Source organism: Corapipo altera, unplaced genomic scaffold, assembly GCF_003945725.1.
Source record: "Corapipo altera isolate COAL_440 unplaced genomic scaffold, ASM394572v1 45, whole genome shotgun sequence".
NCBI lineage: Eukaryota > Metazoa > Chordata > Aves > Passeriformes > Pipridae > Corapipo > Corapipo altera.
In genome coordinates this window covers 1,189,626-1,212,697 of record NW_020884877.1, presented here as the reverse complement: position 1 = coordinate 1,212,697, position 23,072 = coordinate 1,189,626, and the positions used below count along the sequence as shown (strand labels likewise).

General features: G+C 41.9%; 1 protein-coding gene across 2 annotated transcripts in view; it reads left to right on the top strand.

Annotated features, from left to right (window-relative positions):
* ERBB4 (erb-b2 receptor tyrosine kinase 4) overlaps positions 1-23,072 on the top strand; it is a 599,687-nt gene that overhangs the window by 310,071 nt on the left and 266,544 nt on the right. For both annotated transcript variants that reach the window (XM_027636902.1, XM_027636901.1), the window contains exon 3: positions 10,422-10,608. In XM_027636902.1, the coding sequence (XP_027492703.1) occupies positions 10,422-10,608 (187 nt within the window). The remainder of the gene's footprint in view (positions 1-10,421; positions 10,609-23,072) is intronic.

The window sequence follows — 23,072 nt, the reverse complement described above, 5'->3', positions numbered from 1 at the left end:
ACTTTAAAAACAAAAAAAACCTTTTAATTTTTTATCTTAATGGAAATAAACCTAATCAAAAGCCAGCAATTAATGAATCTCTCCAAGGTTTCTATTCTTGAAGAGATTAGAGTTACAAAGGCTGAAATAGTTTCAGTAGGTAGGTGTGATGTTGAGCTCAGATGTATTTATATATGCTCAGCTAGAAATAAGAGTTCCTAAAATCCAATATTTGGATGGAAATTCTCCTCTTCAGTGAAACCAGAGAGTTAACAACAGCAATATTCACTAATTTCTGTATGCAAAAATGTCCTAGAGTGCCAATAAAGTTAGTTCCTCCCAGGAAATGCTTTGAAAATGCTCATTAAAGAGTGGTTGTTGCACATATGAAACAAACTGGAAGTCTGTTTTTAGGAAAGTATTTTCTCGGGAAAGAAAAGCAAAGCTCTCCAAAAATAAGTAAACTGCTCTTTTAGGGTTGGATAGCCAGTGATTTGCTTCTTGTGAGAATGAAGACTGCGAATGTTGAGTTGAAATTTGGCAAGGTTAACACATTTTCAGTATGTGTAGTCAGTTCCTGCATCCAGAAATAGAAACAGCCTTTTGCTTTCAGGAGTGGCCTGGCACCTTCACCTGCACTTTGAATAGAAAAATAGAAAAGTCCTGTTGTTCAGCTCCACCTCTGTACCAGATCTCTGGGATGTTTAATTCATTCTGCATTGCTCTGAGGAATGGGAATTATGCCAACTGAGGGCTCCCATTGCTTCCATAGGAGAGGGTGAAGAAATTTTAATTAACGCATTTAATTTATCTGCTATAGATTTTCCCATAATTCCTACCAACTAGCCTGGCTGTGTACTAGGAAAAAAGATATCACAATGTCTGATGTACGAAGCCTGTTACTCATCATACATCAAATGAACAAATAAAACTTCATTCTTCTGTTAAATGACCACAAAACATTCCTAGGACCTTCACAGGCAGTTTGCTTACCATGGTTTGTAATTCTGGGCACCATTACAGCCTGCATTGCATTTGTCATGTGTACTCTTCCATTTGACTTCTGATCAGATGTTTGATCTTTCATAACCACTATGGGAAAGGCATCCTTCTTTACCTCTCCTTTTTGTTTCCTGTATATTTTGTTCCTCTTGATCCATTTGCTGTCTCACACTGCGTGCAAGCTGGAGAAGCTGGAAGTGCTTCTGACCTGTGAGAGGCTGAGCATCAGTCTTCCTCCTCCACCTCTTTCTCCTCCTCTTGTCTTTCTTCCATTTTCTCTTCTTGGGAAGACTTGGACATGGATGGATGGGTTCCCTGATGTGCTCTAACCAGTCTCATGAACGAAAGGAACAAGTAACTAGCTTCCCAAGACTTAGTTCAGCTTAGACACAAGCAAATAGGAAAAGTGAGGGATGGAATGCTCTTTTCTTCTTCGGTATGTGATATCTTGTTTTGCCAAAATAAATACACTGCTTTGGTTCAGTCCACTGACATCTCAAGATGCCTGGGGCAGTGCAACCAGCACTTTGTGTAAATATGACCGTGAAGCATTGTGCTGTGAAGGTAACAACTCAGGTCACGGCTCCATGCGTTGTTAGGAGAGCACCTCTGCTCCACGGACTCTGCTATCTATAAAAAAGAAATGTCGAAGCTGATATTGGATGCAGACATCCCACTGCAGACCTTGTGCTGCTGCTGGCCCACACTACCTCTCTACAGTGATTTTGGGCATCAGTTTGATAAGGCAGCCCTTGCTTGGACTTTCCTAGGGAAAGCATCCCAAGATGTGCTCACGGCTTCTCAGGGGCTATGGCTGTCTGAGGGAAATTGGTAAAAGGGGATGTCTTTTCACATGGTTATTGCTTTTTTAAAATCCTTCCAGAGTGTTGATATTATTTAGTTTATGAAGTAGCAGTTTGTACAATTTTATGTTGCCTGGAAAGAAACTATGATTTACTTGATTGAAGCTCCCAAAAGCAGAGAAAGTAAAAGGCATCAATCTCTCCCGCTGGAAATTCTGTAACTGGGTAAGCTATAAGCTGATATGCTTTGAGTGCCTGCAAAATGTAGCTACTACTAAACAGCCTAAATGCTAAAGCATTTTGTGACAGAATAATGTCCTCATTTTAGTCTTTCCAATCTAATTTACGACTAAGTTTTCCCTTGGGAGATGATACAATAAACTCTCCTGGAAACTACTCTGCAAATATGTTGAAGACCAATCAGGTATTACAGTGTAGTGTCAAAATTCTTATTGACTTGCAAAACATGTACTCATCCATAGCTTTCGTCAGGACAGAGAGATGTTGGCTGTGAAGACTGAGCTGTTAGAGAGTGCAGACTTTGTCTAGGTCATCTTTGTGCTCACCATAAACAGTTTAGGACTTATTGTGTGCACTCAGCCAGGCTGGGCACCTGAAAGTTTAAGCAAACACTTCTAAGCAGATACACAAACAAAAGAATTATGTTTTAGACTGAAAATATTGGGAAGACACTCAGATACTGATGTAAGCCTGCTCAATTTCTCTCTTCAGACGATAATTTTAATGGAAAAGTAGGCATAGACATGTGGGGCAAGCTGACACCTGAGCTTAAGTCGAACTCAGTCAACAGAAAGAATACTTGGGTACATCTTTAGAAACTATATTTCAAAATTTGAAAGCAGAAGGAATGGGTTTTTTTGATCCTGTTATTTACCTATTTTTCCATTTAATGTTCACATTCTCACATTCTTTTATTATTTTGTTTATTATTATTTTGTTGTTCGAGACCCACATTGTTTTCCCAGCAATACTTTAGAAAATGAGTCAAGATATGCATTTCAAAGGCTCCCTGTGTTTTTGTTCACCACCTTCTGTAGCGCTAAATCTGCATTATATGGGAAAAACTGTTGTTTAAACATGTCTTAAAATGGCTTTTGGTGGTCTCTTTGCAAACACATGCTTCTTCTTCCCAGCACCCCCCATGACAAGTGTTATCCATGCAGGAATGTCCTGGGAAGGTGTCCTGAGGTGTTTCCCATTGGTCCTTTTTAACCCCTTCCTGTGATGGGGGTTCCTGTAAGCCCCTTGAGACTTCTAATTGGTTACTCTGTGAATCCTCCTAAAACCTATAAATGTAACATCCCCAACAATAAACGCTCTCTTACCTCCTCTCCATGCCCGGTGTCCTGTCTCCCTGCCGGCCATGGGGCCACGTGCAGGGGGGGAGGGAGGAACACCTCTCCCCTCCAGGCTCAGGGTCAGAAGAGACCCCTGAAGAAACCCCTGGAGTTCCCTTTCCCCTTCCTTCAAGGCGTCGCAATGGTTCTTCAGATGGAAACGGAACTAGAACTGGGCAGCCCTACATCGTGGGTGGGGAAAGGGATCCAGAACCTTCCTTTCCAAATGCCAGATTTGGGCATTGATCTGCAGTTTTAAGGTTTCTAGACTGGCATTTGCTTTGCTTCCAATCCCTCCCTAGACCCTACTGTAATGTGTATTAGCTTAGACACAGCCTAACTTACCTCATATATGCAACGTTGTGATTCGTACATCAAACTCCATAAAAAAATAACTGCACAGCTAATTCTCCTATTTTAATGTATGAAAATTCCCACTCTTGGAATAATGAAATGTAAAGACCAGCCATTCAGAAAACAAAGCTTTGGTTCAACAACTCCCAAGATGGGTTCTATAAATTATGTAGCAAAATCTTCATTTACAAATTTCCACCGCCTTAACAAAAGATGCATCTAACTCACTGCTGCTTCAGAGTTGAGGCAATTGAATGCTGTGTTGAATCCACTGGTCTGCTGCTCAGGATGTTATTAATGTTTTGTAAGCACATTACCAAAGAAGGCTGGAAGTCTGTGAGGACAAGTGTATGAGTTAAAGTTCCTACCGGCTGTCTTAAATAACTGAATCACATTTTCATTCTGCAGCATGCAGCAGTGCAAGGCTCCTCAGGTACAGCTCTTGACAAAATCAAATCCAAGCCCTTCCTTTGCTTTTAAAACATCTTAAAGCAAACTGAAAGACTACCAGAAATTCTTCTTTTTTTGATAACCAATTTGAATATAACCTGCAACTGTACTGTTTTGGAGAATAAATTCTCTGCAGCTGTCAAGGTAGTTCTAGTTAGGATATACTGCTTCTGGATCAGGCCCTAGAAAAATGTTTTCTACAAGCTGTGTTCTGATATTGATCAGTGTACTCAAACTTGAGAGATTTTTATTGAAGCTTGTGCAGAGTACCTGAAAAACCACTGATGCTCAGGAGGGCTTAACATCACAATTTCACAAGTGTTGACGTAATTAGATGAACAGCATGGAAGGAGACAAGAGAGGAGATTGTTGTGGAACAAAATTCCATACGTGCGTGCTGTGTCAGCTTTGAGGTCCCTAAATGCAGTGTCCTCTCAGACATGAGAAATGTCACTATGCACTACATATTTCTCATGGTTATGGATGGGGATTTGGGAGAAGCTGGCAACAGCCATGCGCCTGAATCCCATAAATAAGTCTGCTGAACTCCTTTGAAAATCTCAGTTTATCGGGTCATTAAAAATTCATAACTCTGAATGAGCAATGCATGGAACAGCTAATTGAGCTCCATAAATTGCAATAGGCTTGCTATTTCTACATTTTGGATATTAATGTTTCCCTTAGAGTTAGAATTGCAAGTGCTATGGCTGCTTTGAGGCCACTTTGTAGTTATTCAGTAAACATTAATTTTTTAATTATGACAATGACAGGTGTATTGCATTGCATGGGTGAAAATGTATGAACAAATAATGAAAATTAATTGATGGCTACCAGCACACTCACAAACATGCCCGATTGAGTTTTGTGAAGGTGGATATTATGATTGTCTTGAAAACTTATTTAAAGTTAAGCAAATGTTGACTTTGCTGTATTGTGGGTTTTTTTCCTCATAGTAAAAATTTGTTTCCTCTGGAAAAAGTTTTGGCCGACTGGATGTTGGGCAGTCCTCATCAGATATAAATGGGTACCTTTTAATTGATCAAAAAGCAAAATGTGAAATGCTCTGTTCAAGTCGGCTTGAGATGTCAAGCTTCTGAAGGAGGTGACACGGTGGTGCCTATTCATGTTTGTTATTGTAATTGTGACTTTGCTGCTGTTAACCTTTGTTAGGGAGGAAAGAAGGATGACGCACTTAGGAAATGTTTTCCCTTTGTAGCACTTAAAATCTGACTTTGTTAGGATTTAATGTAATGCAACAAAGCCCAGAGTTCATGATGGAGGGTCAGTCCGGCTCCTTGGATCAGAGTCAGGAGACGTCTGTTATCTGCTGGCAGCTGAGCCATGCAAGGAGCCATGCTGCTGCCTCGTGAAATGGATACCCCCTGAAAATAGAAATTACTGTATTTGCAACAGATGGGCTGAAAAGCGTCCACTTGCCTTATTCCCTATGTGTATTTAAAGTTCTTTGCCCTTTCTGTATCCCTTCTTGTGGTGGAAGAAGGAGAAAACCCTTCCTTGTGAAAACTCCTGTGTCTCCCTCCTCAGCTCTTCCCAGTAGCTGCCTTTCTTTGTAATCCTGACATGGCACCCTGACTTCCCCTGGGCACCAAAGCACCTCTGTCTCTCTGTAAAACAGTGATGAAAAAGCAAAGGCTTTTGTCTTTGTCTCTCACGTGAATTTGTTGAATATATGTACTATTTTTTTTAATGTTTGTGAATTAAAGACACTTGTTCTTCAGGTGATCTTCATTTCCTGCACTTGTGTTTATTGGTGCTTTCAGGTGAGTTTGGAGTAGATCAAAATGTTCATAGCTTGTATGGAAAAGGGGAAAATTACCCTAAAAGATAATTAATTGTCTGGGGTCCCACAAGTGTGAGCTGACCATTGTGGCAGGTTTCCATTGCCCTGACACCATGCCAGGGACATGTGTCCGGTCAGCTGAGGCGGAAGGGCTTTACCAGACCAGGTTCAGCAACTGGATAAATAACGTTTGTGCAGCTAAAATAAAACCCACAATATAGCTCTCCTTGGTGCCTCTGCCACAGCCCAGCTTTCCCGATGGATGTTAAGAAGCCTTTGTAGTGTTTATGAGAAACATTGGCTTCCCTAATCATTCATTGATCTGTTGTTCTGGGCAGAATGATGAAGTTTTCACTGTTATTTTGCTCCACTTCACTCAGATTCGCTTGATTCGAACCGAGGGATGATTTAAGATGGAACAATCTTGCCATTTACTCCCAGCTGACAGGATAATTCTGGCTTTGCTGTTGGGAGCTTAAAGTGCTTCATGCTCAGCTAATATTAGTTGTAATTGAGGGAATGGGCTGTCTGGGAGTTCATTCGTACAGTTCATCACCTGAAAAAGAACCTCCGAAAAAAACCCGTTTTGGTTTTGGTGTCATTTTGGGGCCCAGTTTCTCCCGCGCTCCCCATAGGACTGCCCGGCACAGCTGAGGGGAGCAGCAGCCGCCACCTTGGGGCAGCACCTCGACTGGGTCTGTTCTCATCTCAGGGTAATTGTTTTTAGGTTTAAGAAAAAAAAAATGGCTATATTTGGGCTAGCAGAGGCTGTTAGGAGACTGTTTTATGGGCTGCCATGCCAAGGCTCTGCTTTCTAGGGTGCAGAACAGTGCTGGACCCAGAGACAGCAAGCCGTGGAGCACAAGTACTCGTCTCCTGTCCAAAAAGAGAGACAAAGAGCTTTTCTCTGTTAAATATATCAGACTTGAACCCTTTGGTTTGGTGGAGTTTTAAAGCAGCTCGTGAGGCTTTAGAGTAATAAGTTTTTTCCCCCTACACTCCTTTTGTTTCCTGCTGAAAGCTTGTCCTTTCTTATCCAGGGACTAATGCTCAGGCTCAGATGGAGGAGCAATCACCTGTGGCTCTTGAATATTCAGAGGTGTCTCCTCACCTGCTTTCAAACTCTCAGGTGTCTGCTTGGAGGGCTCCATGGACAGTGTCCCTTTTCCCTTTGGCACAGGGAGCCTGTGAGGTGCTGCCTTTTCCTCCTTCAAATCTGTGTGTTCATTCCCACTGCCATACCCAGCTTTGGGGAGCCCAAATACATCTACTAAAGCAGCAGCAGTGCTGTGGGAGTCTGAGCCAGCTGCTGCCTCACTTGATGGCTTCTTCATGTAACAGGTTGCATCTCAGGAGCTAGAGAGATGACAAGGAGAGGGGAGATCACATTGTCCAGGAATTCCCAGTCAAAATAGTGCTGTAATGGGGCTAGGGGGGAATCTCACAAAATCATGGTGCTTTGGGGGTTAAAATTAAAAATTTTAGCTTTAAGTCTGTTGGTGATTAATCTACCTATTTCTGTTCCAGTTGTAGGTGATAGGAATAAAATGCAGGTATTTGCATCCTTGTCTCCTTTTTTTCCTTTTCTGAGGGACAGACTCATGTGAAATGTGTTTTTGTGAGAGCCTCCAGCCCTAGCAGGAGAATCAGACTGGGAAGTGACACTCAAGCTACCACTGCTGTGAGTCACTTCACCTCCTTAGAACTCAGATTAATGCTGAAGCCAAAACAGCTCAAATAGCGCATTAGGATACCTGAATTCAGGATACCTGAAGAGGAAAGCCTTCAGCCTTGTATACAAAAGGATGAGAGGTTCACATCATGCCTACCCTTGGCACAAGTTGCAGAGGAGGAGATCAGGCTGGCTGATCCCGTCTGGCATGAGGATTTGTGAGTCAGCATGGAAGCCAACAGGCATCTTTGCAGGGCTTGGAGTGAGCTCCAAGTGGGCAGGTGTCCATTTTCAGTAAGAATCATATCAAAACTTGCAGTGACTGGCAAAGTGACTGTGTTAGCCAGGAGTGGCTGAAACCTGATATACCTGCTGTGCTCCCAGTACACTTTTTTTTAACCTGGACCAGTCAGAAAACACACCAACCTGCAAAACAGGTTATCAATCTGCATTTTTCATTCGTATTTGAATTTAAAACCAAAATTAAACCCTAACTTAATATATCAGACTGCTAGATTTGGTCAGGTTTTTATGTTCCAGTAAATTAGAACCCCCTGGCTTATTTTCATAATTTTGTTTTGCAAGGATGAACATGGCAGTTCATCCAGCAAGTAAATAGGTGTTGCAAAATGATGGAAGTCATGGGACTGGAAGCGATCCTCTGGTTTGTCAAAATACTTGCCATAATTTGTTATTTCAGCTGGATAAACCAAACAAAGTGCAGGGCTTCTTAGGCAGTTCACAATTATCAACAGCAAAACTTTGTAATTTTTTCTGGTTTTCGTCTTCTTTTCTTTTTCTTTTTTTTCTTCTTTTAAATTTGGAATGAAGATTTGCTACTCTATGTGTATGTGTCATTTCTGTACTGTGCTGAATTAGGGCCCTTTCAGGTGGACTTGCTGTTTGGCAGTAAATAAGACATATCCTAAAAATAGAAAACGTGTTTACAAGTGACAACAATTGGCAGGGAGGACTTGTTCAGATGCAGTTTTGGAACTGCTTTTAATTTTTTTTCCACTCCATTCCAAGTTAAACATCTATTTAAATTAATTAGAGCAATCATAGTATTCCTGGAATATCAGAGCAGAAATTGAAGCCATGTGTATAATTTAAATGTTTCCTGAATTCTGAAGAGAGGCTAAAAAAAGTTAGCTTAAGGAAATTTTTGCATATGATGAAAAACAAGTTCCTGACCAAACTGGCTAAGCTGAAATGTCAGAAGACGAAGAGCTATCATGAAAGTGCTGGAGAGCTTTATAATGAAATCAGTGTCCCAGGGTATAATGCAGATCTACATTTAATACTGAGCTACTGAAGCATACTTCTCAACCTAGCTCTGCTCACTGGGCTCTCATCAGAGTCCTGTAATGACACTGGGCTCTGTTTAGATGGCAAGTCACTAGATTTTGTGGCATAGCAATCATTCCTTATGTACGCTATCACGTGTTAATCATACTACTTTTATAAGCCTAATTAAAAGGCACACATAAATCTGAAATCGTGGCAAAGCCCTGAACCAGCAAAGCAAAATCCTTTATTAATGATAAATACACAACGCATTTAATTCGATGCCTGCTGTTGCTTGTTGGGTTGTTTTTATTACCATATTGACTGGAGTCAATATGTTTGTTATAGTCTGTGCATGTTACTCTAAGCAGAATTTTTCTTTCAGTGTTTTGTTTAAGGTATTGACTTTGCCAAAGGGAAGGAAAAAGTGCATGCAGCCACTTAAGCACACAAGTAGTGATATCAATTTCTGTCCATTACATATGCATACACACATAAATATCCACGTGTACAACGGTTGCAGGCTGTTGCGGGTGTGGGATTAGGTGAGCTTTGAAAAACATATCAACGTGGAGGTCCTGTTTTTGGGAACAGCTCTGGGCAGGAGCATTCCCCCAGCATGTGTCAAGTCCTGCTAAGGATGGTGGAGTCTGTGTAAGTGTTGAAATGCCACTTTTCAAAGGCATTTGCATATTTCTAGGCCATTTCTTTCAATTCCTTAGTGTGAAAGCTTTATTTTCTCCAGGAGCATACTTTTCTTGTTTGGGGTGCTTTTGTGTGTGTTTGTTGTTGTGGTGTTGTTTTTTTGTTTTGTTTTGTGTTTTTTTGGTTTTTTTTGTAATAACATCTTAGTTCTGTTAAACTGTTGGGCTTTCAAAAAGTATTTCTAGTTATTGGGTTTTGGGGTCTTTTTTCTCTTTATAACCCAGGCAATCAATTCCTGAATATGAGCAGGAGGGTTATTGAGCAGTTTCTCTAAGGGCAACAAAGGTCTCAACCTACCCAAAGATGCAGCAATGATTTTGATAAAAAGATTTGGGTAGCAGTTTTGATCAAAAACTGGTGTATAGTTCCAGCACTTCCAAATGAAACTTCAAGATTAATCTTTGCAAATACTCAGTGATCAATTCCACTTTAAAGTACAAAAATATGTGTTAATACATCTGTACTTAGTCTTTACTCTTCCCAACTTGCCCCCTGTCTACCATTGTTCCTGTTCGATGGTGGTGAGCTCTTCCAGAGGTGTCTTCCATGATGTGTCCCATCAGTGCCACCCTGAAATATGCTGTACAGCACAGAGTTACTTGCAAACAGACAATCTCATCTGAACTATGGCATTTCCCCAGTGTATTTCGCTCATGTACTGCAGAGACCTTTGACCTATTCTCTGCTTTGAGTTGTGCAAAGTCATCCTTTTGTGAATCTTTAATACCTTACGGTGAATTTCTACTCAAGTTTTACTAGTCTGAGTAAAAGGAGTACCTCTCTATTTTCTACCTTTCCAACAATTATTCCTAACAAACTCACTAAAATTGAAACAGAAATGTGCTTGAAATCATAAATTGAAAATGAACTTTTTTTCCAAAAGTGGTTTTGTTTGGTTTTTTTTTCCCTTGGGTAGCAGCATCTCACACTAAAGCATCCACTATATGGGAAATTCAGGACAGTTAAAAATAGACCACGTCTAATGCATTTGTTTCATTTTTGCCTTTCAGTCTATCCGAGAAGTGACAGGCTATGTTTTGGTGGCTTTGAACCAGTTTGAATACCTGCCATTGGAGAACCTGCGCATTGTTCGTGGGACCAAACTCTATGAAGAGCGGTATGCTTTGGCAATATTCCTTAACTACAGAAAGGATGGGAACTTTGGACTCAGGGAACTTGGACTGAAGAACTTGACAGGTAAGTGAAACTTGCAAATGTGATGGATTAGATACAAGAAAAAAAAATGAGCTCGTTGAGTTTTTACCTCCATACCCTCAGTCACTTGCATTCTGCAAGTAATAGAGGCACCACGAGAGGCTGGCAGTTGTATGAGAGTTTCATCAGTACTTCATTCTTTTTTTTTGTTTATGAACGTACTTTTCTCAGTACTGTTCAAAGACTGTGCTTGGAAGTTATGCCAAGAGCCTATTTGAAACAAAAATAATTGCTGAAAGAGTAGGTGAAATTTTTTTCTGAGTTTTCATATCATGAGCTTGTTGGTTTCCTTGTAATCCTTGATTATGGCACATGTGTTGCTTCCGGTGTATAGTATTTTCTGCCAAGTTGTCTTAGTTTTGGCGTCTCATGAATCTCTTCTCTTGCTGCTGCTGCACAGGGCTGTTGGGGAAAAAGTAGAGGGTGAGAGAGAGAGAGACTGTATCTTTCGTGTATTTAATTTTAGAACGCCCTTTTCTAAGCGAAAATAGTTCATTACATATAGTGAGAGAAATGTAAGCAAAGTCCATGGTTTTATGTTCATCTGTAAATTCATGGCTGGATCATGTTATGGGGTAGATCAACACTTCGTTTCTCCCATCTGAGGATCTACAGTCAGTGATTTCAGAGCTTAAAACTTGGCTAAATATCACTGGACTGTAACTTAATAAGGAGTAGGCAGAGGTACACTCCTTTTATGGAATTCACCAGAAGTATTTTATTTATACCTAGTTCCTCATCAACTGTTATAATTTCTACCCTAAGCTTTGGTGATTGTGAAATGGCCTTATTCCTGCTAGCGGCTAAAAGCTTACTGAAAATCACTACCCTGAACTGGATGTGAAGATTTAACCTCAGTACAGAGAGGTGGGAACCTTCTGAACTCTATTCAGGCACCCTTCTCTCTCTGCTTTTTTTTTTTGTCTCTCAATATTCAGGGTGACATACAAGTGCTTAGAGATCTCTGTTTGAGCCTTGCCAGGCTTTCAAAAACAGGAGGGGAAAGGAGGCCTGAAATACTTTACAAAATAAACCTATTTGGGCTGACTCTTTCTGATCAGGTTCTTTCTTCTGGTCAAATTTTTTACAGTTTTTAACAATTTTCTCTTATGAGATCATCATGTCAATATCAGAGTGCTTCCCAAAGGTCTCTAAATCTCTACCATCTACTGCTCTTCTTTCTGACTGTCATAACCTAATTTCCTTCTCTTCTGTTCCTGTTTATCTTCCCACCTTTCTGATTTAGGGAGTTCATTGTAACTGTCTAAGCCTTCACATAATACAGAACCATAGCATTTGGTAATAATAGTTGTATCTCTTTCTTTGTGTATGTTTTCTGGTCTGTGAGTCTCAAAAATGCTTTGTAAAGGACACTAAGGCTGGGTGAAACTGAGACAGAGAGGTGAGAGCAAGGCCAGAAAATGGCTGGAAGTCTTTCCTCTTGGGTCTGAGGCTGTTCTGCCAGGAGGAAAGAGTTGTACTCTTAAGGCTCATTTAGCCATAGCTTTGCTGCTCAGTAAGGTAAAAAAACCTTATTTTGTAGGCTCAGTAAGGTAAAAAAACCTTATTTTGTAGGCTTCTGCTCAGGATTTTCTTCTTGAACCAACTTCCCCGTGCTCATAGGCAGTTCCTGAGATTCCAGAGGTGCTCTCTGGAAGCTGCTGTGATGTGATAGACACAGCACTAAAACTGCCCAGCAAATAGTTTCATTTTCTTTTTAAGTATCGTAAGAAAACCTGCCTTAGCTTAGCCCCTGAATCTCTCTTAACATGAGATCATCACAACCACTTCATCTGATTTAGGTGTTTAGAAAGGTCTCAGATGGGATTATTTGGCTCAAAATGTATTGTTGTCTCTTGGAAGAAGAGTGCTTTAATAACACTAACTTGTCTCTCTGGAGCACTTAAAATAGCTTCTGGGTGCTGAATACGAGCCAGTGTGTGCTTCCAAATACTCAGTGTTTTCTAGATAGCATGTGCCAGGGCCTCATTAGTCTCTTCAGCAGCTGTTTGTTGACCGTTTTGTACTCTGGTTAAGAGGCACCTGGCTATTTTAACCCATAACCTGCCTCTTGTTGCACATGCTCTTCCTGGAGCATATTCATACTTCATTTATTTTCATAACACATCTTTAGCATTAGTAGCTGCATAAAAATAACTGGTGGATGTGGGAGTTGGTGGTTTTGCAAGGCTGTGATAGATCAGCTGTGTCTGAACCTATTCTGTGTCTTCCCCATGCTCTCTATATTTACGTCAGAAACCACCAGTGAGTTATTAAATTGAAGAAGCAGCAGCCCTCGTGAGCTTGCGTCCTTCAAGTCCGCTGGAGATTTCAAGAGACTGTCTTTGAATGCTCCATCTCTTCCACCTGAGTAAAATATAAACATGACTCTTGTCTTGTATGTGAAGAATTGTCATTCCAGTGCTTATGCCTTGTTCACAGAAGTTTGGGGAGTTCTGTTCTTATTTGTGCAGTGCAGGATGATGGGTTCCTGAGGGTATTTCTGCCCACTGCTGCACAATATGAAAACACCAGCACTACTCCTTGTGTTGAATAAATGAGGAAGCTGCTTTCACCTGCAGATTCTCCTCAGCCTTCACCACAGACAGTGTCTCAGCTTCCTGTGCTGTACCATTGCAGTATTTTCAGTGTGTTGTTAACAGCTGTGTTTTTATTGCCAGATATGTCTATCAAGTTTTCATCTTTAAATGTTACTTTAAATGCTTGAATTTCCTCCCTTGTGCTATAAAAAAATGACAGCTGTGAAGGCAGTAAGTTTTATCTCACACAGAAAACATGATCCAATTTTCACTCATGATGTCTGTCAAAACACAGGAGAGTTTTGTTTGTATAGCTCAGGCCAGGACCACATCCTAAAATTTATGTGACATCTGCAAGAAATCTTAGCTATAAAATCCTTTTCTCACTTGTTATAAAAACTTAGTCAGTGGTTCCACAAACATGTCAAAACCAAACTGACATTGAACTAATGAAGTGGCTGCTGCCATCTCAGCTGGACTCATCTCAGTTTGCAGATTCAGCTGCCAAGTAGCCTTACAGTAAAAAAGGAAGGTTTGACATACTGAACATATTCTTCAGCCTGAGATGAGCAGAATAACTGATGCTGAGGAAGAAGGTTATGCTACCTTCTTCCAGTCATGGCCTGGGAGCTAGTGCAAATCATACCTGTCTTCCCCAGCTAGCCAGGCAGTCAACCTTAACTTATCCAGTGAAAGGGCATAACAATTTTTCACTCTTGGAGCGCTCCAAATACAGAGAATACCTGATGGCTGCATTTCATTATGGCATTTATCTTTCAGGAGTGGGGAAAGAGGGATAACTCGCAAGTTCTAAAACCACTTATGAAGTATCCCATATTTTCCTCTGTGTGAAGATGTGTAAGAGATTTACAGCAAATTATGTATCTTTGAGCAGTGTTAACCTTATCTTCCTCATTGGTCTTGGGGATAGAGGCTCCCCTGTGCCTGCCTGTACAACCCTTGGGTTCCTTGAATATATTAGATTGAAATGGACTTAGCGGAGATTAGTTCAGTAATGCAAAAAAAAAAAAGGCAGAAAAATCTTTAGGTTTTTTGTTTGTTTATTTCTTTTCCAGGAATCCAGTTGAATGATAAATTAAGATAACTGTTGTTCAAATGACAAATGGATATTGTATCTTAAAGTATTTGGTCAGTGACAGCCAAAGAAAGAAAATCTACTTTTATGGGCAGGAGAACCATAGACAAAGAACCATCTTCACTGGGTGTAGAAAGTGATCCATTGTAAATTTCCCCATCAACAGATTTCTGTAACTGGTTGTTTGGGTTTTTTTTAATTTGATTAAATTTATTTTTAAATTTTTCTGCAAAGCAAACTTTTAAAGTTCTATGATTATTCCTATAAAGTTTTCAATATTATTTTCTCCTCCTCAAGAAATCAAAAATGCTTGGGTGCTTTGGAGGGGGAAAGAATGGCATCACTCATGAAAAAGGTTGCTTTTCAACCCTTCTGTTGCCAATTTTTTGGCTTTTTTTCTTAACAAGCGCTGCTCATTTATTATAATAATATTGCAGCCCAATCAGGTTGAAGGGAAGGGCTTGGGAGGAGTCAAATTTTCTTTCTGTTTTATTCACTGGGCATTATTTTGGACATAAAATTCTTTTGGAAATCTTACTTAGATACCCACTGAAGACCCGAGCTCATTTAGCACTGCGTGTACGTCATTTTTTGCAGCAGGGGTTAAGGCCACCCCAGTTTTCATTGCCTTGATCACAAAGTGCTCAGCCTGTGTCAGCAAGACCTTTCCTTGGACCATGTTGCAGGAGCCACAGCTGAGTTCATGATGTTCAGAGATGTGAATGCCTGTGTGTGACACCCTAGCCCAAGAAGACAGGATGGGGGTGTGCTGACTGTGGCAAATTTTTTAATTTCCGTGGCTTCGTACTAGCAGGATGAGCTGGGAAGAAAGCAATATGTAACTTGCCTCAGGCTTGCTATGCAACAGGTGGGCAAGGCATTGCCTCTTAACCTTGGAGAGGAGTTGCTAGGATACATGGAGGGATGAGGAATTGGTTTAAAAATCCCTGTGGTACTCTCTGTGTGCAGGGCTGCTGCAGGAGTTCTCTGCCCTGTAGGAGAAGCTGCAGTGGCTCCAAAACTGCCCAGGTGTGCTCCTTTCCTTGAATCCTCAGAGCTGGGCTGACCACGGAGGCATTTGTATCCCTGCACATCTTTGTGACTAGCCAGCGGGTAGGAGAAAAGGGAGGAACACCTCCTTTCCCACGTCCCTGAGAAAGGAGGGCTCTTTGTGGTGGCAGAGACTTTGGGGACACAGTACAGAACCAGCCATGCATTCACCTTGTTCATCTTGTCCCGGTGGAGAAAAGGAATGAGACTTGTGGCTGCCCCAAGCTCATAAATGCAAGTGTGCCTGCTAGCATGTCTGTCTCCTCTCTCCCAGGACACGGTTAGACTCTTTCCTAGTAAAAAAATCACCCCGTTCCAGCTACTGCTCTCCTCATTGTAGGTGTGATTTGACAGACAGGAAAGTCCAGAGACCAGTCTCTGCTGGCAGTGTGTGTGCAGCCATCCTGTGCTCAACATGGAGGCAGGCACTAGCATGGACTTGGGCTGCTCCCTGCCAGTTGGCATCAGTGCCTGGGAATGCTTCCAGGCACTCCTCAGCTTACCACTGCAGATGTGGCCCAGAGGAATCCCAGATAAGGGACCTGCAGGCTGAGGAGCAACTGCCTCCAGCTAGCAGAAAATTGCTCACAGGTGTTATCAAGGCAAATAGATATATTGTATAGAGCCAGAAAGAAGTACTGATTTTGAGCCCTGTGAGATTTATACTTATTATGTCCAGTAACAAAGGTGGGACAGTGGTTTTTAAATTTCAGCAAGGCTCGAATATTGTAGTCACTTTAAAGGATTTCAATATGCTTTTGTCCTGCTAAATGGCATAACTAATGTCTGTGATTCTTTGCAACTTGTTGATTAACAGTTTATGCTCAATTTCCTTTATTTCAGAGCACTTTACTGTTTTCAAATCTATCTCTAGTGTAACAAATGTGCAACCTTGTTTGGAATGATTATGGCAAAGAATTAAGCAAAAAGCTCTTCAGAATATGTTGGTAAATGGTTTTAGTTGGAAATACAAAGGATTCCCCATAAAGGTATTTGCTGGTGTCCCACTTCCCCCCAATATTTTCATATGAACTAGGAATTACGTATATTGCAAATGGCCTAAACCAGTTTATTGACAGTAATACACAGAATTATTGATGTGAGTTTCTAATGTCAAGCAGCAGGATAACTTCGTGTCACACAGCTTCTCCTGCAACAAAATAAGGCTTAAAATCATGGGGATGAGAAACCAGGCTAAATCCTTAGCTGGTGTAAATTGGCTTACTTGCTTTGACTTCATAATGAACTGAAATTTAAATTGCCCTTTACTTTCTTCAGTGGGTAATTTAATTCATGCTTTAATTTATAAGTTAACTAGTGCCTAACACCCACTTAAGCCCTTTTAAGGATGTTGTGTTGAGGGTGATCTGTCAGGATTAATACCAGCTAATGACAGCTGACTCAAGGCATGTCTACACCAAGCAGCCGAGCTCTATACAGGGATGCTTAAGCCAGCATCCAACCTAGCTAGCTTTGGAAATAGTGTTAACCACACCACTTGGGCCCTGTGCTTGGGCTAAATAACCTGGCAAGGTGAATGCAGATGGCTTCTGTCTTAACTACAGTCTCTGCAAACAGAAGCATGTTGTTCTGGGCTTTCAGAACAACAGTTTCTTAACTATGTGGCTGCTGGGTAAGGAAGGGAATGCTGGTAAGAACTAGGGTCTGGAGTACGTAGAGGAAATCCTTCCTAGCCCTGTGGTAATGTACACATCTGCTACTTTATTTTGTGAATCATACCACTTGTAAAACAGAGCCAATAATGCTTACCGGCTTTAATTAGACTAATTTTGGAAGTGTCATTGAAAGTGCTATTCAGAGAGGATCTGGTGTGATGTGGAATTCAACTTTTAACACTGACAAATGTTAGTTTAAATTTCATTATAAAATGCATCCAGATATGTTGCCATTGTTACCTGATAATGCCATTTAAAATAGTAATATCATTCATGCTCTTTTTCCTTGGCAGTTTCTCTTTTTCACCTCTCTGCAGTAGTTCTCTCTATCTGTGCATTTTTCAATTACGAAGCAAGAAATTCTCTGTGTTCTAGAGGTGTGAAACACCCTTTAGCTGTCTAGAAATGTGGGCAATCAAGATAAATCCAGTAGTACTGAAGCTTTCTGGTAATGGAGTAGCTTTGCCTGACTTCCGTGACTTAAGAGCTTTAGCAGCACAGGGATTTTTCTGGCCACATGCTTTGGAGGGAGTTAAACATCTGAACAGAGTAATCCCTCCATTTCAATCACACGGGTCAGGAATGGGTGACATTTCAAAACATCCAACTTTGGCAGACAGATCTGTGTTGAGCTACACTGTAACTTAAGTAAAATGCAATAAGCATTACAGTCAGGAGGATCGAACAGTTTATAGCAACATCACTGCTGAGAAAATATATCCTGGCTCTCAGCCTGCTTGGGAAAGAAAGAAAGAGCGAAATGCAAGAGTTGTATTCCCCAACCCCGGCCAAGTCTTGTCTGTGTGTTTTAGAAGTTAAAATCCTTGCTACTCCATTAGTATATCTTCTTCAGTTCAGATGAATGAAAGAAGTGGTAGTTTCAGTGTTTGTTGTTTGGGGTGGGGCTTTTTTAATTTTTTTTTCACCCTCTTTCTCTCTACACTCTTCTGAACTCATTGATTTTCTTATTTCCTTCTGACAGGCTGCAGCTGACAAGGAATTTAGTGCTTTTGTGAAGTAATTAAAGTCTTGTGTTACATGGGGAATGCGATCTATCGGCACTACTTGGCAAAAGGCAAATTACTGAGCAAGATAGTCCAGTTGCCACTATCTGCAGTGTGGGCATGAGCTGTGGACTTCTGCTGGGGCAGAGGGACCAGCCTCCCACAGTGTGGGGCTGCTGACATCTAGGGCTCAAAATGGCATGAAACTCTGGGAATCAGGTGTCAAGTTCAGTACCTTCATGAAAAGCTCAGCAGAGGAATCTCAGTGGCATTGCACATAGGTCTGGAGGGCAGTGTATGCCTACAAGTCAGTATATGCTTACAGAGCTGGATTTAAACACAAATCCAAGAGCGAGCTCCTTATCCTAGCTTTTCTTGCCAGCCTATAGAAATTATGAGTTGGGGTTTAGGACACCATTCATTGCAGACACAGAAGTCCCACTGAGTTCAAAGAAGGGTGGATCAGATCCCTATGTTTACAGAGTGGAAATAATTGGTGTTTCATGCCTGTTCATTTTCATGTCATTTACTGCAGAGAGAAATTCCCTCGAAACCCTGTATGGAGGGACTTGAGAGGCAATGAACCAAAAACTTTCATTTGCTCCATGTAGCTCCAGAAAAACCCCTGCAGACAGAGGAGGCAGAGCAGCCCCCCAAATGCTCGGCACAGGGGCGAGTGTCATGTAGCCTTCACTGCCTGCAGGCTGACAGACGCAAGTGCTCCCACCTTCCGCTTGGCCAACTCCATCCCAGCCTGCTTTTTCCTTGCCTGCACAGGAACCTGTTTCTTGCAGTGTCACAAAGTCTCAACCTGGCCAGTACGGAGACTGGTCTCATCAAAACCAACATGGGGTAGTTGTAACTTGAGTGGGTCTGCAGCAGCCTTGAGATGTGCAGCAGTGCAGGGCCAACTGGTCACTAAGAGATTATCTGAAACAGAGTTTGATCACACAAGCTTTGTCCACTGGAACGTGAAAGGGAAATGCTGCTGTTATGAGGATTGTGTTTTGTGTTAGTGTATGAAAAGAGTTCCAACAGATTGAACCCATCTGCAGTGCTACGCTGGCAGATCCTGCCTGCAGTTTCCAGGGTGAGGAAATCTCTTGTTAGCTTCTGAATTGGCACACAGATAACAGTAGTCCCTGATGGGGAGCAAGGAGTTTGCTGTCAGGAGCTTTTTTTATGTGACTGGGCAAAGTAAAAGGGACTAACAATTATAGTTGTCTCCAGAGACCCTTTCTGACCTGTCTTGTTTGCTCCCCTCTCCCTGCCCCACGGGAGTGGACATGCTGACTGGGATGCATCCAAGGGCAGCCGTTCCAGGCAGCTGGGTATGCTGCGTTTATTAGTGTGCTTTGTAAACATTGAAACACACAGGCACCTGCACTACATCTCTGCAAAGCTGCCGAGGCAAACCAGAGATGGGCAGGGCAAGGTAAGCTTGAGGGAAACATAAAAATAGAAATGCAGCCCTGTAGAAGGCAAATCACCACATGAGCAGAGGTAAGAAAGTGGGAAACACTCAAGCACGTTCCCCACGACTAACAGCAGAGCAGAAGCGCTCACCTGGATGGTACCTGCATTTAAGATGAAGGAGCAGACAGGCTGCTCAGGACTGTGTCTGATACAGACCTGCTGGAATTCTCTGGGACTCCAGACTCCCCGTCAGCCCCACCTGGATTCAGCCATGTAAAATGAGCTGTGATTGGTCTGAAGTGCCAGTGTGAGGTAATCAGAGCGAGACACAGGTAATGCCTGTGGATGGGAGCTGTCTGTGGGCTGTAGGAGCCTTTTCTGTATCACTTGGAACGTGCCTGCAGGCGTGAAGTGGGGGAACAAAGGTATCAGATGAGGAGAACATGCTGGAGGCCTTTTTCTTTGATGTTTGGAAACCGCTCAAGGGGCTGTCTTCTCTGAAACCCCTTTGCTTTGCCTTTTTTTCTTTTTTTTTTTTTTCTTCTCCTTGGTGAAACTTTCATAGATGTACTCTCATTTCTTTAAGGCTTAGAAGTGAGAGCACATCCATCCATCCAATCGTTGTACAAATGCTGTGCTCACGTTGGAGTTCCTCTGGGAGCTGACTTCTGCTTCTGCCAGTCAGAAGTAGCAGAGCCACGTGCTTTGGGTTTGAAACTGCTGGGACTCTTGACGTGGGGGGCACAGAAGGAAGGGCAGCTTCAAAAACATCTCTGTCTGTGATGCTAGAGAGAAGAGAATTTGGTGTTGTTTTTTGGGGGTTGTGGGGTTTTTGGTGGGATTTTTTTGGTTTTGTTGTGTGTTTGGAGGGGGCTTGTGTGTTTTGGGGTTTTTGCCCCCCCTTTTTTTTTGCGCTGATGTTTTTTTACTGGCATAGGCACTGTAGGGTCGGTGACCTTCCAAAATGGCTCTGGGTGCAAGTACCTGAGGGCAGGATGCAGAGGTTGAGTCCACGTGTAGAGGTTCAAGATGTTCTTTCCAAGACTACTGCTCATCTGCTCCAACCTCCTGCGTGTAGACTTCCACAAGACTTCATTTAGTGGAAGATTTTTGAGAACTTTTTTAAAATTGAAAAATGTCTGACAGGGAAGCTTTCTGTAAGAAAGGAATAGTTTTTAAAAACAAGAGGGAAAGTGTTGAAATTGCCAGGCACCACCTTTTGTTTAAAAATGACAGGGTATGGCTTATGATTTTTAGCAGCTTTTCTTGCTTTCTTCTATAAATTAATTTAATTTTCAACCAAATAAATAAAAATAATTTGTGTTAATTGAACAATAATAAATGAACCTGTTTTAGACTGAATTTTGTTTTCCATTGGATTTTGACTCACTGAAGTATCTGATCTTAGCTTCTTTGCCTGGCCTAGGAAATGAAAGGTCTTAAAAAAAACCTTAAAAAGGGTTGAAAAGTTGTTTCTTGCTCATATTTTATCCCAGTATCAGTCATAAAATACTTCCTTTATTGTAGGAGTGTGCCCAATGGAAAACAGATACACAGAGCAAGTTGTAAATGAATCGACTCAGCTGCTGGTTGTGGTGCAGGTCTGTCAACATGGTTTGACATGAACAACCTGGTTCTTGACAGGGTAAATTGGTTTTTTTCAGGAGCTGCTTGCTGCTCATGTTTGAACTTCATCTACTATACTGGTGTCAAACTACTCTGGCTGTCTCTAGCACAGGCAGCAATCACTTTGAGGTTACACTGGATGCAGAGCCTGAACTTCTGTGTGTCTCTGCTCATTTTTAAGTGATATGACCAATTCTGGGCTCCCAGTATATTTCTCTATGGTTCTGGAGTGAAGAATTAGATGCAGGACAACATTATGTCTTGGAGCGGTGCCCTTGGTTTAGTGTTGTTACAGTTTGTTTTATAAAAGCATGATGGTTCTTTTTTTTAAGCCAAAATAACATGCACCCGAGTACAATGCACCTAAGTTTATCTGAACCAGTGGCAAGCTTTGCAGCAAGCTTTAGGTCATGACTGAGTTTATCCCCTGACTCAAAGGCTCAGTCCATATCCTACTGAAATTACTCTTTGCTAGCATTGTACAGGAAGAAGAGTGGATGTGTAGCCCAGGAGATGGCTTTCTCATCTCTGGTGGACTTAACTGAGTTGCATTTCCAGGCATGGTAATTATCTTCCCCTAATACTTGAATTCTTTACAAGCCTAAGCCAGTTAAAGATCTGTTATCCTGAGCACAGTGTAGCAAACACTAGTAAAAAATGCGATGTGTAAGTGTGTTAATAATAATAAAAAGTTGTAATGCAGGAAAGAGTAAGACAGATAGAGGGAGGATGAAAGCAAAGCACCCTGTCCTCTATGTGCTCAAGGGGGAAGCTGGGGTGCACACAGCTGCAGGTGTCCTAGGCTGTGGAAGAAGGCCACAGGTCTTGATAAAAGAGATTCCCTCATGTCAAATCAAGAGGTACAAGGTATGTTTTGGGGGAGTTGAACGTTGGCTGGCATTGGCAGGACATCTAAAGTCTGGAATATCCATAGCATTGGTGCTCCCTGGCTGTCTCACCAGGACTGAGTTTTGTTCTGAGATGGTGATACCAAGCACCCTATTTTTTTTTTTTTTCTTTCCCCACCTTCTCCTGAAGGAGGCACACTGCTGGCTCTTCTTACATGTTGTGACTCTTGGGAATGGTCCTGGGCAGGGCTAAGAGTTGGACTCGATGATCCTTGTGGGTCCCTTTCAACTCAACATATTCTGTGATTCTGTGGTCAAAGCGCTGTTTACTTATTTCTTTAACTGGAAGCATGTGCTACTCTTTCAGTTTGATGTCAAAGCCCCCTTACTAAGGGTTGCCCCCGGCTGGTGTTTACCAGGAATTCACAGGTGCAGCAGCCAGGCAGGACTGGTGCTGATGGCTTGGCATGACTGTCCAAGACCCCCTTGGAAGCTGTGCTGGGGGAGCACCAAAGGCGGTTGCAGGTGGAAGGGATCATTGCTCTGAATCCTTCAAGTGCAACATGAACTGGGCGGATCAGGGCTTTTGTCTTTTTTTATTTTTCTTTGCCTACACAGGGCATGTAGAAGTTCTGAAATGATGCTGTTGTGGCCTCATGGCTGTGGTTTTCTTTGCTCCTGCTGAGGTAACTGTTACTTGTGGCAGCCATGCTTCAGGTGGTCAGTCTTACGTGTGCTGATACAGGTGTGCACCGTAGAGCTGCTGTCAGGTGAAGGTGGCAGTCGTGAAATGCTTCAGCAATGGCTGGACTCAGAGGCTCTTCTGCTTTAGAGAGTGCTGATCTTTAAGTGAGACTTGATGTTTTACAAGCAGGCACTGAGCTAAAATATGCATAGGGTGAGGTTGCAGGGGCAGCATCCTCCTCTTTGTGTGTCAAAGAAGAGCTGAGAGGGATATTTTAATAGCTGTGAATGCATGACAGCTTAATCCCATGGGCTGTGCAGTTAGCCCCTTGTGAGCTCAGTAAATCTCAACGCAGCCCCCATTTCATCCAGGAGTAAGACTTCTAGATGTTCAGAGCTGAGTGGGTTTGATTTAATATTCAGAAGCATTCAGCTTCCCAAATAAAGATAACAGTTTTGCTAGTTGAGAGATTTATTAATGTGTTAACATGGCCTCAGTTTTAGCC